We start from the raw sequence: 15700 nt of genomic DNA, 5'->3' as shown, positions 1-15700 counted from the left end.
GCATACATACATACATACATACATACATACCACCACCACCACCGAAGGCCTGGTCGTACATAAGAAGGGGAAGAGAAAGGGAGAAGAGGGAAAGAATACGACAGAAAGAAGGAGGGGGACATAGTATTAGATGTTGAGTTCGTGAAATCAACCGAATAATCATGATGGAGGCCGAGTGAGGCTAAACAACTGTATTTCTTTGTTTTTGTTTGTTTTGTTTTTTTTAAAAAAAGTAAGGTTGCATCCTAAGGAGTGTCCTTACATTCCTTCCAAAGAAACCAGGTAGGGGAAAATTCTTTATCTTGATCTGAAAGAGTAATCTCATCCATAGAAAGATAGTAATTAATTCTGGTGAACCATTCTGTGACAGAAGGGGGTACAGTGGACCGCCAGTGAAGGGGAATAATAGTCTTTGTGGCATTATTCAAATGTTTTAAGGGAGACTATTTGTAAGTGGGTATGGAGGAATTATGAAGTGAGAGAAGCCAAAACGCGTGATCATCCGGAATGTGTAGTCCCACAATTTCTCTAGATAGACTAATTAACGCTTTTCCAATACGCACCGAGTTTCGGGCAATCCCATCATATGTGCAAAAGGGTCCCTGGACTCGAGTTGCATCTCCAGTAGGCTGCAGAAGCTTCAGGGGAAAATTTGTGAATTTGGGCAGGAGTCCATTATCTTTGCTTTCCCTCTATTACAAAACTATAAAGCTTAGGAGAGTTTTGAATTGGTTGTTAATAGAAAGTGAGGAACTGTGAACGATGTTGGAAAATTCTGATTCTTCAACTTCACTTTATGGAGGGAATTCCATTGGCCACGTTACTGTAAAAAATAACGTGGCCTACACACTATTGCCGTTGTCATGGTAATAGTGCGCTTAAATGCCGTTATTACAATAGTTTCAAAGCCGGCTTTTAGCTCGCACCTCCCTGAGCTGCGAGCAGAAAGCTGGGTTAATATTACCGTAATAATGGTAATAGGTTTTACGCGGCTGTACTTTAGGTGGAATTGAATTCCCCCCTATATCTTGCCTTAGCTCTCTAAGTTCCCTAAAATATTGCATCCCACAATAGGCCAACTCTTGACTGTTGGAGGCAGTTACAAATCCAAAGCAACTTCTCCTCCAATTTCTCCCCACTTACACCTATTATTTGCAATCCGGATATTCCTCCGGGCCTTCAGAGGTCTCTTGGACTAGAGCTGGGGTGACCCGGGTTAGTTAGCTGGTTGGTCCTGGCGGTATGTTCACATTCCTAGACATAAAAGAGAAGTTCGTTGTGTTTTCTTTTGATCAATGCGCTTACTCTCAGCTACATATTTTCTCTCTTCAGGACACATCACAGATTTTGGAAAGGACCCAACACTTTTTGAAGTAATGTGTTTAGCTCCCACTACCCCAAGACATTCTATTGCCATCCTATACAAAATGCTTTTAGACATGTCACATTCATCTCCACAGTTTTTAAAGGCCTGGCATAGGGACCCTGGCCCCTCACCGGTAATGAATGGCAGAACATATTTACCTCCACTCATGCAAGCTCCCTCACTTTATCAATAGTTCAGACCCAGTTTAAGGTCCTAAATTAGTTTTTTATACTTCTTAGTCAGGCTGTTTAGAAGAAATTGATTTCTAATATATTTCTTCTTTCTCTTACTTCCTATTTGGGGACAGTGCTTATTCTTGAAGTAAAGTGGGCTTAAGTAATCATTAATAAACTAATTCTATCTATAACCTTGTTGTAATTCAAGCTCCTCCCCTCCTATACCTCTCCACCAATAGCTCCTACATTTTTTCTTTAGTGCCCATAGAGCAGGGAACACTCTTTTTGGAGCTATTGTGTAGCAAATTAATTTTCAGTAATTTTCATTTATTTCTTATTTTTAACAATAGCAGTGTTCTCTATGAATGCCCAACTGTATTGAGAGTGGGTACAATTGACGTTTCAGTGCTTCTCTGTCGCGCCTGTCTCTTCCCTAAAAGCCCCTTGGATAGGTCACCTGGTCAGCTGTAGACAAACAGTGACCTGGTGGCAGCGATTTTAAGAGCGTAGCGCCTGACCGCACTTTGGAACCTGCGGCACTCGCAAGTCTCCAGTCTCTTTCATGTAGACTGAGACTTGTCTGACAATCAGAAACCGTTCAAATCGATCAAGCAAGACCTCCAGTGGCTTCTACAGTGGCAGGTTCGGGCTTCACAATATAAGCCTCACTCTGAGTACAATCATGGTAAGGGGATCTATCTCCAGGGATAGCAACATGATTGGACTAATAAACCAGAGGAGGTGCTTTTCCCAGTAGCAGCATCTTCTCCTTGGTAGACGTTGCTGTCTGGAAAATCTCAGAACTCACAGGCTACCCATACATCTGAGGTTCTAGGAGTTGCTCTCTTGCTCTGAACTTGGAAATTGTTTTGCATTTGACCATTTGATTTATATGCATCTTTATTTAGTCTGTTATAGTGCCTGTGTGATGTATGTATGTGCTCTCCTTTCATAATATGTATATCATTGAGTAGTCATCAATTGTCACTCTGATCTGTCACTGTACTCTTTTCTCTTATTGATATTGAGTACTGACTTTATTTAGCCACTGAGTTCTGTCACTTACACTTATTGCTAATTTTAGTACTAACGTTTATTAGTTATGCTGTATGAGGCCTGGCTCTGCAATAGCACCCTACAGAATTGTTTTACAATGTATATGGATATACACTTATTTTTCATGTATATACACCGATCAGCCACAACATTAATACCACTGACAAGTAAAGTGAGTAACATTGATTATCTCGTTGCAATGGCACCTGTCAAGGGATGGGATATATTAGGCAGCAAGTGAATAGTCAATTGTTGAAGTTGATGTCTTGGAAGCAGGACAAATGGCAAGCATAAGGATCTGTGCTGTGCAACTGTGACAAGGACCAAATTGTGATGGTTAGATGACTAGATCAGAGTAGCACCAGAACAGCTGGTCTTGTGGGGTGTTTCCGGTATGCAGTGGTTAGTACTTACGAAAAGTGATGCAAGGAAGGAGAACCGGTAAAAAGGTCATGGGTGCCCAAGGCTCATTGATGTGCGTGAGGGGAAAAGGCTAACCTATCTGGTCCAATCCCAAAAAGTTAATGCTCGTTATGATGGGATTTAAGTTTAAGTACAGTTCTTGTTCAATTGGTTCTTTCAGTCCTATCTAATGGACTGTAAGTTGCTATGGGTTTAAGCTCATATTTTTACTCATTACCTGTGCACAAGTTTTCATAAATATTCCTCAATATGTTCTTGAATATTCTATGCCAATCTTTTAACTAGTGTTTTGTTGTTGCCCCTTTAACGCTCTGTATTGTATGGAGTTTTTAGATATATAAGCTGTGAAAGTAATATATTTGAATAGCTTATACAGTTCCTAGGCATCTCTCGGTCCCTTGTCATCTGTTTCTTTAACTAATTTGTTTTTGTTGCATAATCAAGAGTCTGAAATACATTTCCTAAAGTTGGTAACTGTCTCTATATTCATCTTGCTGTATTTTTTCAGAATTTAATATCTGCAGCAACTGGTGTTAATCTGACTACTGTGGATGACCCAGTTCAGAGGAAATTCTTGCCCAGTTTTCTACGAGGTATTGCTGAAGAAAACAAGCTGGTCACCTCCCCTAACTTTGTGGTTACACAAGCGCTGGTAGCACTGCTTGCAGATAAAGGGGCTAGACTGCGACCAAATTATGACAAGGCAGAAATGGAAAAGAGAGGTACAAGTCTTTATATGTATTTATTGCTTTGTAATGTGACAAACAGAAGTATCAGTTTTTCCTTGTGTTTGGAGCACATTAAATATTGGATGCTTTTCAGTAGTGTCCTTCATCCTCTTCTGTCATTGTTATACTGCAGGTCCTTTAGAACTGGCAAACGCATTGGCTGCCTGCTGCCTCTCTTCACGGCTTTCCTCACAGCACCGCCAGTGGGCTGCTCAGCAGTTAGTACGCACCCTAGCTGCCTATGATCGTGATAATCAGACTTCCCCACAGACTCTTGCTGATATGGCTGGAGACTTGAGAAAATGTTCCTTCACCAAACTGGAGGCACATCAGAACAGAGTGAGTCTTGTATAGCATTCTCTTCCAAATTCATCAATCTGTATTTCTGTTTTCTTTTAAGGATACCCAGCATTTTTTCTCCTTTTTTTGGTTTATTGATCCAAACCCACTGGTAAGTTTGTCTCAGGGTCTTGTTTTTGACTATCCTGGAATAAAACAAAAATAATTTCAACTTGTATGAAAATATATATTTTAGTACAACATTTAAATTGAATATATTTTGCCAAGTTAATATAAAAAAATATTTTCATGAACACTGTTGTATTGTGCAAATTTACAATTACCACAGTTTGTCTTGCCAGCTTTAGACATGAGTCAATCACCCAGCTAGTCTCCACTTTCTGTGCATCAATACAGTGCCTTGATTTACATTTTTTACATTTAATATGTAACATAGGATCATGTCCATAAAATATTCTAGCTGCTGTTTACAATTTGACACAAAAAGGATAGCAATTTATTGCTGGAACTTTAATACCTGTCTGTACAACCTTAATCCAGCAATAACTGATCTCTAAGATAAAATACAAAGCTCCTTCTGAGCCTGCCACTTGCCACATCTCACAAGCATGCAAATAAATTAGACAGCTCAATAAAGAAATTACAGAGGAAGAAATTTTTTAAGGCATTAAAACAAGTTTGCAACACAACAGTGCCAGCCCCCATGAGTTTACACCATTACAAGATGTTCGGGGGTGTCTTCACTCCCATGCTGAAAGATCTGTTTAACTATCATGGGGGCTGCATATTTGATTGGGCCGCCACCAGGGTGGAGATAGTTTGGATTCCTAACTTGGGCCAGAATACTAACAATTGTGGCAGTTACAGGCCCAGCTCTCTATTCAATGTAGGTATCAAAGTTTTTTGCACAGATCCTTGCTAACAGATTGGCCTCTGTGATTGCCCCATTAGTTGATTTTGACCAGATGGGTGATCTTGTTTTCACTGCCAGTAGGCAGAAAATCTCCATTTCTCAATCATCCTGTCTGGGAGACACTGCTATCGTGGGGTTGTATGAGGGTGTATGGAGTTTGGCACTTAAACAGTTAACTAAATTAACATGCTGCTGACTCCACACCTCTGCAACCACTACTAGCCCCAGTGTAATTCACGGAGTTGTGCTGATACTGTACTGCTCTGCAGTACTTGCTGCAATATAGTTGTTGTTTTTTTTATTGTTTCTAACAATTCGTAGGATAGACAGAAGGTATTTGTGCTGCGGGCAGCACATTTACCTCTTAGCCTTAGAACGGAAGCTTTTTCTGTCCGCAAGATCTGTGGATGTAAAAAGGAGAATTTTATTCCTAGCGCTCCACTTGGTTTGCTGCCAAGTATGTAATAATAGAGATATCACCAATCTCTAACAAAACAGAATATTGAAAGATAAAAAGGGTTTACATACATCAGGCGCTCCCTTTATGCACACCAAAACGATATATCTTCTCTATTCAGAAATAGGTGAACGGCAACAGAATACTTGTTCATGTGTCTGAACATCCATTCCTCCTAAATCAACTTGTAAATACATAACACTTTCATAGTGAAGTATGTCTAAACCATAAATGAAATAGATCTTATAAAATCGTTGTATAGTAAAAAAAGTCTCTTTGTCCCTTGACGCCATGTTGAAAGCAGAGTAGTATTTCAATCAAACACCCGTGTTCATCATACACTTATCCCACTCCTCATGCTAATATGCTAACAAGAATCTGGAGTTTTTAGAGCCAAACAATATAATCTCATGTGGAACTTCTTGCCCGTTCTCATCAGAAACAATGAAACTCGAAAAAGAGATGAGAAAGCGATCTAGCGCGTTATCTTCATTAATACAGATCATACACAAACACAGAAAATAAAATTAGACTCATACCAAATAAGATTCAGAGAAACGGAATGGTCCAGGTAGTTGACAGCTCAAAAGCGTCCGTTATGATCACCCCTTCCGATTCCGTGTCATGTGTCCAAAAGTATGAGTCAGTATTACCAACGCGTTTTGACTTATAGTAAGTCTTTTTCAATTGCTAAATTGCTAATTGCTAAATTGCTATGAGATCGGGGAATCTTTTTAGTTGTTCCGAACACAAGAAACGCCCATCTATGCCTTCCCATACAAAAGAGAGGCTTGACGCTCATATCCTCCGGAAATCCACTGCGATTCAAGACTGTGGGTTTAGTACGCACCCTAGTCGAAACGCGTTGGTTTTACTGACTCATACTTTTGGACACATGACATGGAATCGGAAGGGGTGATCATAACGGACACTTATGAGCTGTCAACTAATCTCCTCCTTTCAGACAGGTCTCTACAATGGTCTCTGCTTATCTTCTTTAAAGATGCAGGTTTCAGCGCTGTCCATCTTTTTCCATCATATGTGTGAAGTATGAAGGATGTCCAGACCTTCCTGCAGGGGGTTCTTCATGTTCAACCCCCTTCTGTGCACCCGGTTGAACTGTGGTACCTTAATCTGATACTCTGGGCCCTTAATAGAGAGCCCTTTGAACCATTGGAGTCTGTAGATCTGGTGCTTCAGCCGAACAGTTGTACCGGGCTGCTACTTGATCGTCTGTCCACACCTTCTAATTCTACAGGTTGCAGGGCTGTGCATCTCAGGATGCTTGCTTCGGGCACAAGGTTTTGCGTGCAGCTGTTTCAGAGCAATCCCTCGCTTAGGGGCAGCTTTGGTATGTCCCCAATGTGTTGCAGTTTCCCCCCAAAGAGAATTGTATTTTTGTTACTAACTGTAAAATCAGTTTCTCTTAGTCCATTGGGGGACACTGCGCTCCACCCTTTGCTCTGATTGTTTGCTGTTTGTCATAGAAACATAGAATTTGACGGCAGATAAGTACCGCTTGGCCCATCTAGTCTGCCCATTGTTTTATTAACCTATGGTAACCTTAAACCTTATTTGATCACTTATTCTTTATAAGTATATTCTTATGTCTATCCCAGGCATGTTTAAACTGCTCTACTATATTAGCCTCTACCACATCTGATGGGAGGCTATTCCACTTATCCACTACCATTTTTCTGAAGTAGTTTTTCCTCAAATTTCCTCTGAACCTACTTCCCTCCAGTTTCAGTGCATGTCCTCGTGTTTTAGTGCTTTTCTCCCTTTGAAAAATGTTTCCCTCATGTACTTTGTTCAAACCCTTGATATATTTGAAAGTTTCTATCATGTCCCCCCTTTCCCTTCTCTGCTCCAAACTATACATATTAAGCTATTTTAGTCTTTCCGGGTAAGTTTTGTGTTGTAGACCATGCACCATTTTAGTTGCCCTTCTTTGTACAGTTTCTAATCTATTTATATCCTTCTGGAGTTATGGCCTTCCGATTTGAACACAGTATTCTAGGTGAGGCCGTACCAATAACCTATACAGTTGCATTATTACTTCTTTCTGCTGCTGATTCCTCTCCTTATGCAACCAAGCATCTGACTTACCTTCCTCATTGCTTTGTTGCTTTGCTTACCTGCCTTTAAGTCACCTGAACTAGGGACTCCTAGATCCCTTTCCTCCTCAGTAGTTTCCATTATAGTGCCACTAATATTATATTTAGCCTTTGGGTTTTTGAGACCCAAGTGCATGATTTTGCATTTTTTGGCATTAAACTGTAGTTGCCACTCTCTTGACTATTCCTCTAGTCTACCTAGATCATCAATCATTTGGTTTACCCCTCCTGGTGTGCTACCCTGTTGCATATCTTTGTGTCATCTGCAAAAAAGCATACTTTCCCTTCAATACCATTTGCAATGTCTCCAATAAAGATATTAAAAAGCACTGGTCCAAGTACAGATCCTTGGGGTATTCCACTGGTAATCTTTGCCTTCTGTGAATGTACTCCATTTACTATAACTCTCTGATTTCTATCCTGAAACCAAAATCTTATCCATTCCACCATCTTTGAATCCAATCCCAAGCTTTCAAGTTTATTTAACAGTCTATGATGTGGGACAGTGTCAAAAGCCTTATTAAAATCTAGGTAAGCTATATCTACAGCCCCTCCTTGATCTATTACTTTAGTTACTCAGTCAAAAAAGTCAATAAGATTTGTTTGACATGATCTGCCTCCAGTAAATCCATGCTGTTTGGGATCCTGTAAGTTACTGGATTTGAGATATTCTACAACTCTTTCCATCAATTTTCTTACTGCTGATCACTGGTCTGTAGTTGCTCGCCTCTTCCATACTTCCACTTTTGTGTAGTGGGATTACATTCGCTCGTTTTCAGTCCACTGGAATTACTTCTGTAGCTAGTGACTGACTGAATAATTCTGTTAATGGTGTTACCAACACCCCTTTAAAGCTCTTTTAGTATCCTTGGATGTATCCCATCTGGCCCCATTGATTTATCCACTTTCAGTTTTGAGAGCTCTGTTAGGACCTTCTCCTGTGTAAATGTACTTGTATCTACCTCATTTTTATGAGTATACTTGCAACTTAACTGTGGTCCCTTCCCCACGCTTTCTGTAGTGAACACTAGACAAAAATAATTAAGATGATCTGCTACTACCTTTTCTCCCTCAACAAGACTCTCACTCTCTCTTTAGTCTTATTATTCCTCCTTTTGTTTTTCTTCTTTCACTTATATACTGAAAAAAGTTTTGCCCTTTTTACCTACTGACTGGGTCATTCTCTCTTCAGCTTTTGCCTTTGCACGTCTGATTGCCTTCTTATCCTCCTGTGTAGCAAGATGCACCTCTTTGTCTTCATTATTCTAATATTTCCTAAAGGCCATCTTTTTTTCTTTCACAATACTTGCTACTTCTTTTGGCAAACCTTTTCCTTGTACTTTTCTTAACCCTTTTGATACATAAGTCTGTTGCTTTAAGTATTGCACTTTTTAATTTTTCCCACTTCTCCAGCACTCCTTTCAAGTTCTTTCACTCTGCCAAAGAGTCACTTACATATTTTCCCATCTCTACAAAGTCAGCCTTCATAAAATCTAACACCTTTGTTTTTCTGTGGTATGAGTCGGTCTCTGTCTTTATACTAATGTCCCTACTTCTAGTGGAACTTGTTGAAGACTCCTCCCAGTTCACATCAGGTAGATTAAAGTCCCCCATGATTATTACCTCTCCTTTTAAAGTCATTTTATTGATGTCCTGCAGTAAATTCCTGTCCAGTTTGTCTTCCTGACCTGGTGGTCTCTAGATCACCCCAGTACAATGAATAGCCTTGTCCCTCGTTTCTATGGTCACCGAAAGGACCTCAGTTTTTTCTTCAATGCCTTGTATTAAAGTCGTCTTTATGCTTTTTTTCACATATGTTGCTACCCCTCCTCCGATTCTTTCCACTCTGTCCTTCCTAAATAAAGTATATCCCGGTATAGCTATGTCCCAGTCATTGCACCATGACTCCATAATAGCCACAATATCCAGATCATTCCTTGTCATTAAAGCAATTAGTTCTGGAATTTTATTTCCTAAGCTTCTATCATTAGCACACATAGCTCTAAGAATTTTGTGTGCTCATCTTCTGTTCCTATATTCTATGTTTATTTCTCTTTCTGTTTATTTTGTTTTGATCTGCATGGTGTTCTGTTGCTGTGGATATGTTTTCTGTACTAGTATCCTGCAGAAACGATACCTCTTGGTTGGGGGAGCAGATTGTTTTTTACCTGTTTAGTTCACTGCCCCCCTCTGCTAGTTTAAATAGTTCTGATGAAGCTTTCAATCTGCTCATTTATTATTCTGATTCTTGTCTGTTTTGGTTTTTCTAGTTGACCTTGTTAGGCCCTCTCTTTTGGGCCTTGTTATTAAAAATACTGGAATGATAGTTCCTATAGAAGGGGCATAGTAGGGGTAGTGCTATCCTCGCAACACTTTTTGTTTAAAGTGTCCCTTTACTTCTGGATCACCCATTGTATACCCCCAAATGTGTTTCAGTGTCCTCCTGTGGACTAAGAGAAACTGAAAATCTCATTTTTGCTTAAAGTATGCCTTCCACTATCTTTTGGTGACTTATGTAATACGAATATAAACTATTTGAAAATATGGATATGTACTAACGTATAAATACCAATAAGCCATTGACATACAGCAGTAGCAGTGGTAACATATGCTGCTCATGACCCTAAATGGTGATAATATAATTTAAAAAAAATGTAATCTCTGATTTTCAGGTGATGACCTCTGTGTGGTGCAGTAAGAAGGGGTTATTGGCTACAAGTGGCAGTGATGGTACTTTTAGAGTGTGGAATGTGTCTAGGAGCCAATATTCCCTGCAGCAGACTTGTGTCTTCCAGAAACCGTGAGTAGAGCCTCACACAAGCTCCAGTATGAAGTTTTTTCCATTATTTATTGCTAACTGTGATTTATGGTGCTGAGTGAGTGAACCCTAGCAAATTAGTTTTGTCTATCATGCCATTTGGGGAACTCTGCTTACCCTGTGTTATAGAGGGCACTGTTCTGGGAGTAATGCACTACTGCAACTAAAGACTTGTCTAACTTGCTCCTTCCCCTCTGTGCCCCATGTAAGGAAGCCTGTGGATGTGTGCCTCAGGGTGTCACAAATAAAACTTTCCTGAGTCTCCATTTTCAAAGTATGCAGTACCTATGAGGGAATGGGTCTGACTCCCAAAAAAAAGGTAATAAAATCATTTGAGAGAGTGCTGTTTTCTTTGTTTTTTTGTACTACTCAAGCCCAAAGTGGTCTCCAAATTTCATATTAACCAGGATATTGTTATCCCTGCGTTGCCCCAGGACCTGCAATCTGGTAGTCAGGATTCTCTTCCTCTGTTGGACGTGATTCGAGCCTTGCAGATCTATGTGGTTCGCACGGCTCAGTGCGAACGACTGATAGTCTCCTGGAGTTATACGATGTCTGCAAACGGGGATGGCCTGTCACAAAACAGATGGTCGCATGATGCATTACTACTACTATTCGTGAGGCTTATCTCTCAGAGGGATGTCCAGTTCCTGACTGTCTTGCTGCTCACTCCACCAGGTTGGACCTCTCCTCGGTGGTGATTCATGGTGCTTTGGTCGGGCAGCTACCTGTTCTTCCATCCACATGTCACCAGATTCTACCCCTTCAATGTCTTTGCGTCCAAAGACGCTACTTTTGTCCAAAAAGTTTTACGTGCAGCTCAGTCTGTGCGTACCCACCCATAAGGGCAGCTTTGGAAAGTCCCCCATGTGAGCAGTGTTCCCCCAATGGTCGTGCCAGAGAAAATAGGATTTTTTCTACTCACTGTAAAATCCGTCTGGGGGTGAATGCGCGCGCTCCCATCCCTTGTTCTGACTGTTTTGGTTGAATGTTCTTGTTGGTTGTGACTTTGTCCTCTCCTTGATGGTTTGCTAGCTAATAAACTGATCTATTTTCATCCATGGGGCATAGGGGGAGGAGGGGGAGGGTGGTGGAGAAGGCCAGACAAGTGTGTTAGCTTTAGTGCCTTACTCCCCGCACAGCGCCCTCTGTACCCCATGGTGATCAGTGTCCCCCAAATGGGTTAAGAGAAACAGATTTTACGATACGCAAAAAATTCTATTTTGTAATAAGCCAACCTTTTGTGTGAAATGGTTCTTCCATAATTGAACATCATTATAATTGTAAAGATATTTGGTACTTTTATACACACATTTATATGAGCTCCCAGCACTGTTACTTTATTTTACTAGATTGTTTGTTGAGCATGGGGGGTTCGGAAACTCTGCAATTATTTTATTGGATAGCACAAAATGGTGCATTTATATTAGAGTTTGAAAAAAAAAAATAAAAAATTTTTTTAGAGACATATAATGATATGTTGGACCTTTATATGAAAATAATGCCTGATTTATTGTGGTAGAAAAAAGGTGTACAAGTCATTAATGAATGAGCGTATGTTTAGCCACTTTATTTACTTACTATAATTCTATTTTCCACCCAGAGAGGGAACCCCAGAAGACGCCGATCCCACCCTATCTCCTGTGTGCTGGAGTGTTAGTGGGCGATATCTGGCTGGAGCTTTAGAAAAGACAATAAACATCTGGCAAGTCAATGGTATCTACATCCTACAAATGAGTGCTTATTTTTTTAATTTGTGTATGGTCTTTATATGTATATGAACCATGTTTAACATATTTGACAGGTTTTTTATTTGCTAACGTTTTACAATGGTATTTGCCAATGCTATAGTACAAATATTGTTCTCTTTGTCCCAAACCTGTATGCATCAGGGGGAAAAGGTCTTGTAGATGTTCAGCCTCACTGGGTTTCATCTATCATGTGGCCAGAGCAGAGCCCTGGAGGAGCATGGCCGGGTGATCTACCAGAGTCATTGTTGGTAGGGCGCATGGACGGCTCTTTGGGGCTAATTGAGGTGACCGATGCCAACAGTATGTGCCGCCTGGAGTTGGAGCACTGTTATAGAAAAGGTTTGTGACATAATAACCTAATTTTTGGTAGTTTATGCTACATAATATGAAGGGCACTTATAGGTAGTTATATAGCCACTTGTGGTGTGTTGCCCTGGGTCCACTAATACATGTACACAACAGGAATAGACTTCAGAATTGTGATCACTAGGAGGACTGCACTATCAATAAACATGGTACTAATCTTAATTCTTATAAAGACAAAAACTGTAACACACAGTTATCAGAGTTCTGTCCTCCTCAGTTGATCACTTCTGTGAGTGCCATTGATGTAGCACTCCAGTACAGGCTAAAGCATCACAAACAATTCTATATGCCCTGTCTACATGCTGTAAGAACAGTGCATTTCACCCAGCACTGATACACAATGGTGTACTTGTAATATGCCATGTAATGTTTCTTACTAGAGTTACATTTGCGTTTAGGAATATTCTTGATATAATGAATCCATCTTTTTACATTTTTTGTTTTAAACTGCAACAGGTTTTTTTTCTACTTTTGGCAGTGGCTGTTACCTGTATTGCTTGGTTTAGTGAAGATCGTCCGTTTGCTGTTGGATATGCTGATGGGAAGTTATTAATTGGAAACAGGGAACCAGTGGAGAAAGGAGAAATTGTCCTCATTGATGCACACAAGGTGAGCTGTATCTGTTAATAAATAAGTAAACATCAAGCACTACAGATTAGTTTGTTTTGAAATTTGTAGTTGTGCCCCTTTTGTCTGCTTCAAGCTGAATTTGTGCATATTTACTAGGAAATGTTTGTGAGTTTGAAGTGGGATCCAACAGGCCAGATGCTGCTTACTTGTGCTAAAGAGGACACTGTAAAGTTGTGGGGGAACTCAGGTGAAACCTGGACAACCCTCTACTGTCTGACTCATCCTTCATATGTCAACACAGTAACTTGGTGTGGATTGGCTGAGAAAGCGGACAGCCCACAGCTCTTATTAGGAACGTAAGTGTGCCTTGCAAGGCTTATCTGTATATCGGTTATCTTTTTTAGTATAAAATTGTTGTGCACTTCTGTTCATCAAACTTCCAGTCAGTTTTCAGTCATTGTAAAACCTGATTTTCTTACTATGCTCTGCAACCCTTCCCTTCACCTAACAGTAGTTTTACTTCTATTTATTTTATTTATTTTTAGTTTTTTATTTAGTATTAAAATGGAATTCCATCCAAAATTGCTTTTTTATATTGATATACCATTGTTATTGATATATATTTCTCTTTCTTTCTTGGGTATAGAGGACTCATGCTGAAGTAGTAGGCATTTTGTTTGAATTATTGAAATCGGAAGCTCTTCACATTCTATACACCTCAGCCAGCGAATCTTACGAAATTTATTAAATGCCCATGAAGTAGGGAGTTTTTTTTCACTGAGCTGCCAATGGTAGCAGTAAACTTTAAGAAACTGAAAACTGAAAGAAAAAAAAGTAGGACAAAGAGAAGGTGTGCAAATACATAGACTATATAACAGATCAAATTTATAAGGGTGGAGGGTAATATTCAGTCTAGACTGTTGTAAGGATGAAACACTCTGGTTTCACCATGGGGGGGGTTGAAGAAGAAGGATGACAGGGGAGGTAAGGAATTGAGGGACAGGGGGGAATAGGGGAGGGGAGATGTGAATAGTAAACCAGCATTCTCAGAACAAGTCTGAAAACCGGCTTGTGTAATTCCTTCTTCTTAGTCAAAGAATTCTGTCCAGGATTGCCATGTAGATAGAAATTGGTTGGGACGGTCATGGAGTATGCTGGTAATATGTTATAGTTTATAGATTTGCCACACATTGTTGATTGGGGTTGTAACGGGGGGGGGGGGGGGGCTGTGTTTTATCAATTCCGTTCTATTCGGCACCTTGCAGATGTGAGAATGCGTGTTGGGAGTTTCCAAAGCAGTTTAGGGATTCCAGGAGGTAGGCGAGTATGGGGATTAAAGAAGAGATTAAAGAGGAAGGGGAGGCGTATGATCCTAAGGATAAGATCAGACAACTTCCGCCAGAAGGGCTCAATTTTCTTACAACACCACAAAACGAGTCACAGGGTTCCTGTTGGCCAAACCTCTCGAGCAATGGGCCAATATATTGCTTTAAGTCTGGAGAGGACCAAATACTACCAAAGAGAAGTTTATAGGCGTTTTCCTTGATCGGAGTACAAATGGAGGATTTTGCCGTAGCTTCTTAGATGGCCACCTAGTCCTTTACATCCAAGATCTCGTTCACGTCCTCCTCCCTGCAGAGCTCATAAGGTTCATTTTCTGGGAGATTGTGTTGCAATAAAAGCAAATAGAAAGTAGAAATAAGTCCTTTGGAGGAGGTCCGGAGTAGATAGAACGTCTCCAGTTGGGTAGATGTACAGGGAGTCCTTGGGTCTTTTTGGGTGTTGTGGGGGTGACGTATCTGAAGGTATTGATAAAAAGAGGAGGCCAGTAAACACAGGCGATCGTGAAGCTCAGAAAACTCTGGGAAATTGCCCACACAAACGATATCAGGTGGAAATTTAAAATTTGCTTGTCCATGCAGAAAGGCCTTAAGGTTGAGACCCAGGGAAAAAGAGGTGTTATGCCATGGCGGAGTCGGGGTGCCTATTAAGTGAAAGGTGCAAGTGCAGTAACTCCATAGAGTAGGTGAGAAGAGGGTAGTAGGTGGGAGAATGTGATGTGGGGGCAGATCCCCAAGGTTATGCTAGTAGAGAGTGTAGGGTGAAGACATTTTATTTATTTATTTGGTAGGATAGCAATAGTGGTGTAGGAGACCCGAAGAAGGGTCACCTAGCCTGCTGCACAGATCCTCGACCAGAGACCAAGGATCTGTCCTGGTACTGCATCGGACTGCCCTGGGTGCCTCTTCAAGCACAAGCCCCAGTCTCTTCCAGTATGAGAAAGTCACAGCCAATCCTACCAGATCAGTGAGCGCTTCCTGGGCGGCTATATATGGAGCCTTGGTTGAACATTTGTTTTTGGCAACAGTATGGTCCACCGTCTATACTTTAACAAAATTTACTGTTTCAATGTGTGTTTCTCCATGTAAGCTAGCTTTGGACTGAAAGTTTTGAATACAGTGGTGCCTGATTGTATCCTTCCCTTAGGACAGCTTTGGAATGTCCCCCAAAATGGAAGAAAGATTGAGGATTTTTTTCACTTATATTTAATCCATGTTTCTATTTGGGGTATATTGCATTCCTACCCCCATTTTAAGCTCTGTGTTAATGAGGAGTGTGTGATTTAGAATGGTTCTTCCTGTTTGGTTCTTTATGACTC

At 40.5% G+C, this 15700-nt stretch overlaps 1 protein-coding gene across 9 annotated transcripts in view; it reads left to right on the top strand.

Moving 5' to 3' along the window:
* The window catches only part of HERC1 (HECT and RLD domain containing E3 ubiquitin protein ligase family member 1), a 237658-nt gene that overhangs the window by 151882 nt on the left and 70076 nt on the right, over window positions 1-15700 (top strand). For all 9 annotated transcript variants that reach the window (XM_075208383.1, XM_075208382.1, XM_075208388.1 and 6 more), the window contains 7 exons: window positions 3530-3743; window positions 3883-4088; window positions 10209-10336; window positions 11958-12070; window positions 12247-12444; window positions 12950-13080; window positions 13198-13397. In XM_075208383.1, coding sequence (XP_075064484.1) covers window positions 3530-3743; window positions 3883-4088; window positions 10209-10336; window positions 11958-12070; window positions 12247-12444; window positions 12950-13080; window positions 13198-13397 — 1190 coding nt within the window. The remainder of the gene's footprint in view (window positions 1-3529; window positions 3744-3882; window positions 4089-10208; window positions 10337-11957; window positions 12071-12246; window positions 12445-12949; window positions 13081-13197; window positions 13398-15700) is intronic.

The sequence above is a fragment of the Mixophyes fleayi genome, chromosome 4 (genome assembly GCF_038048845.1).
Source record: "Mixophyes fleayi isolate aMixFle1 chromosome 4, aMixFle1.hap1, whole genome shotgun sequence".
Classification (NCBI taxonomy): domain Eukaryota; kingdom Metazoa; phylum Chordata; class Amphibia; order Anura; family Limnodynastidae; genus Mixophyes; species Mixophyes fleayi.
The sequence above is the reverse complement of the archived record's forward strand: the minus strand, read 5'-3'. Positions and strand labels throughout refer to the sequence as shown.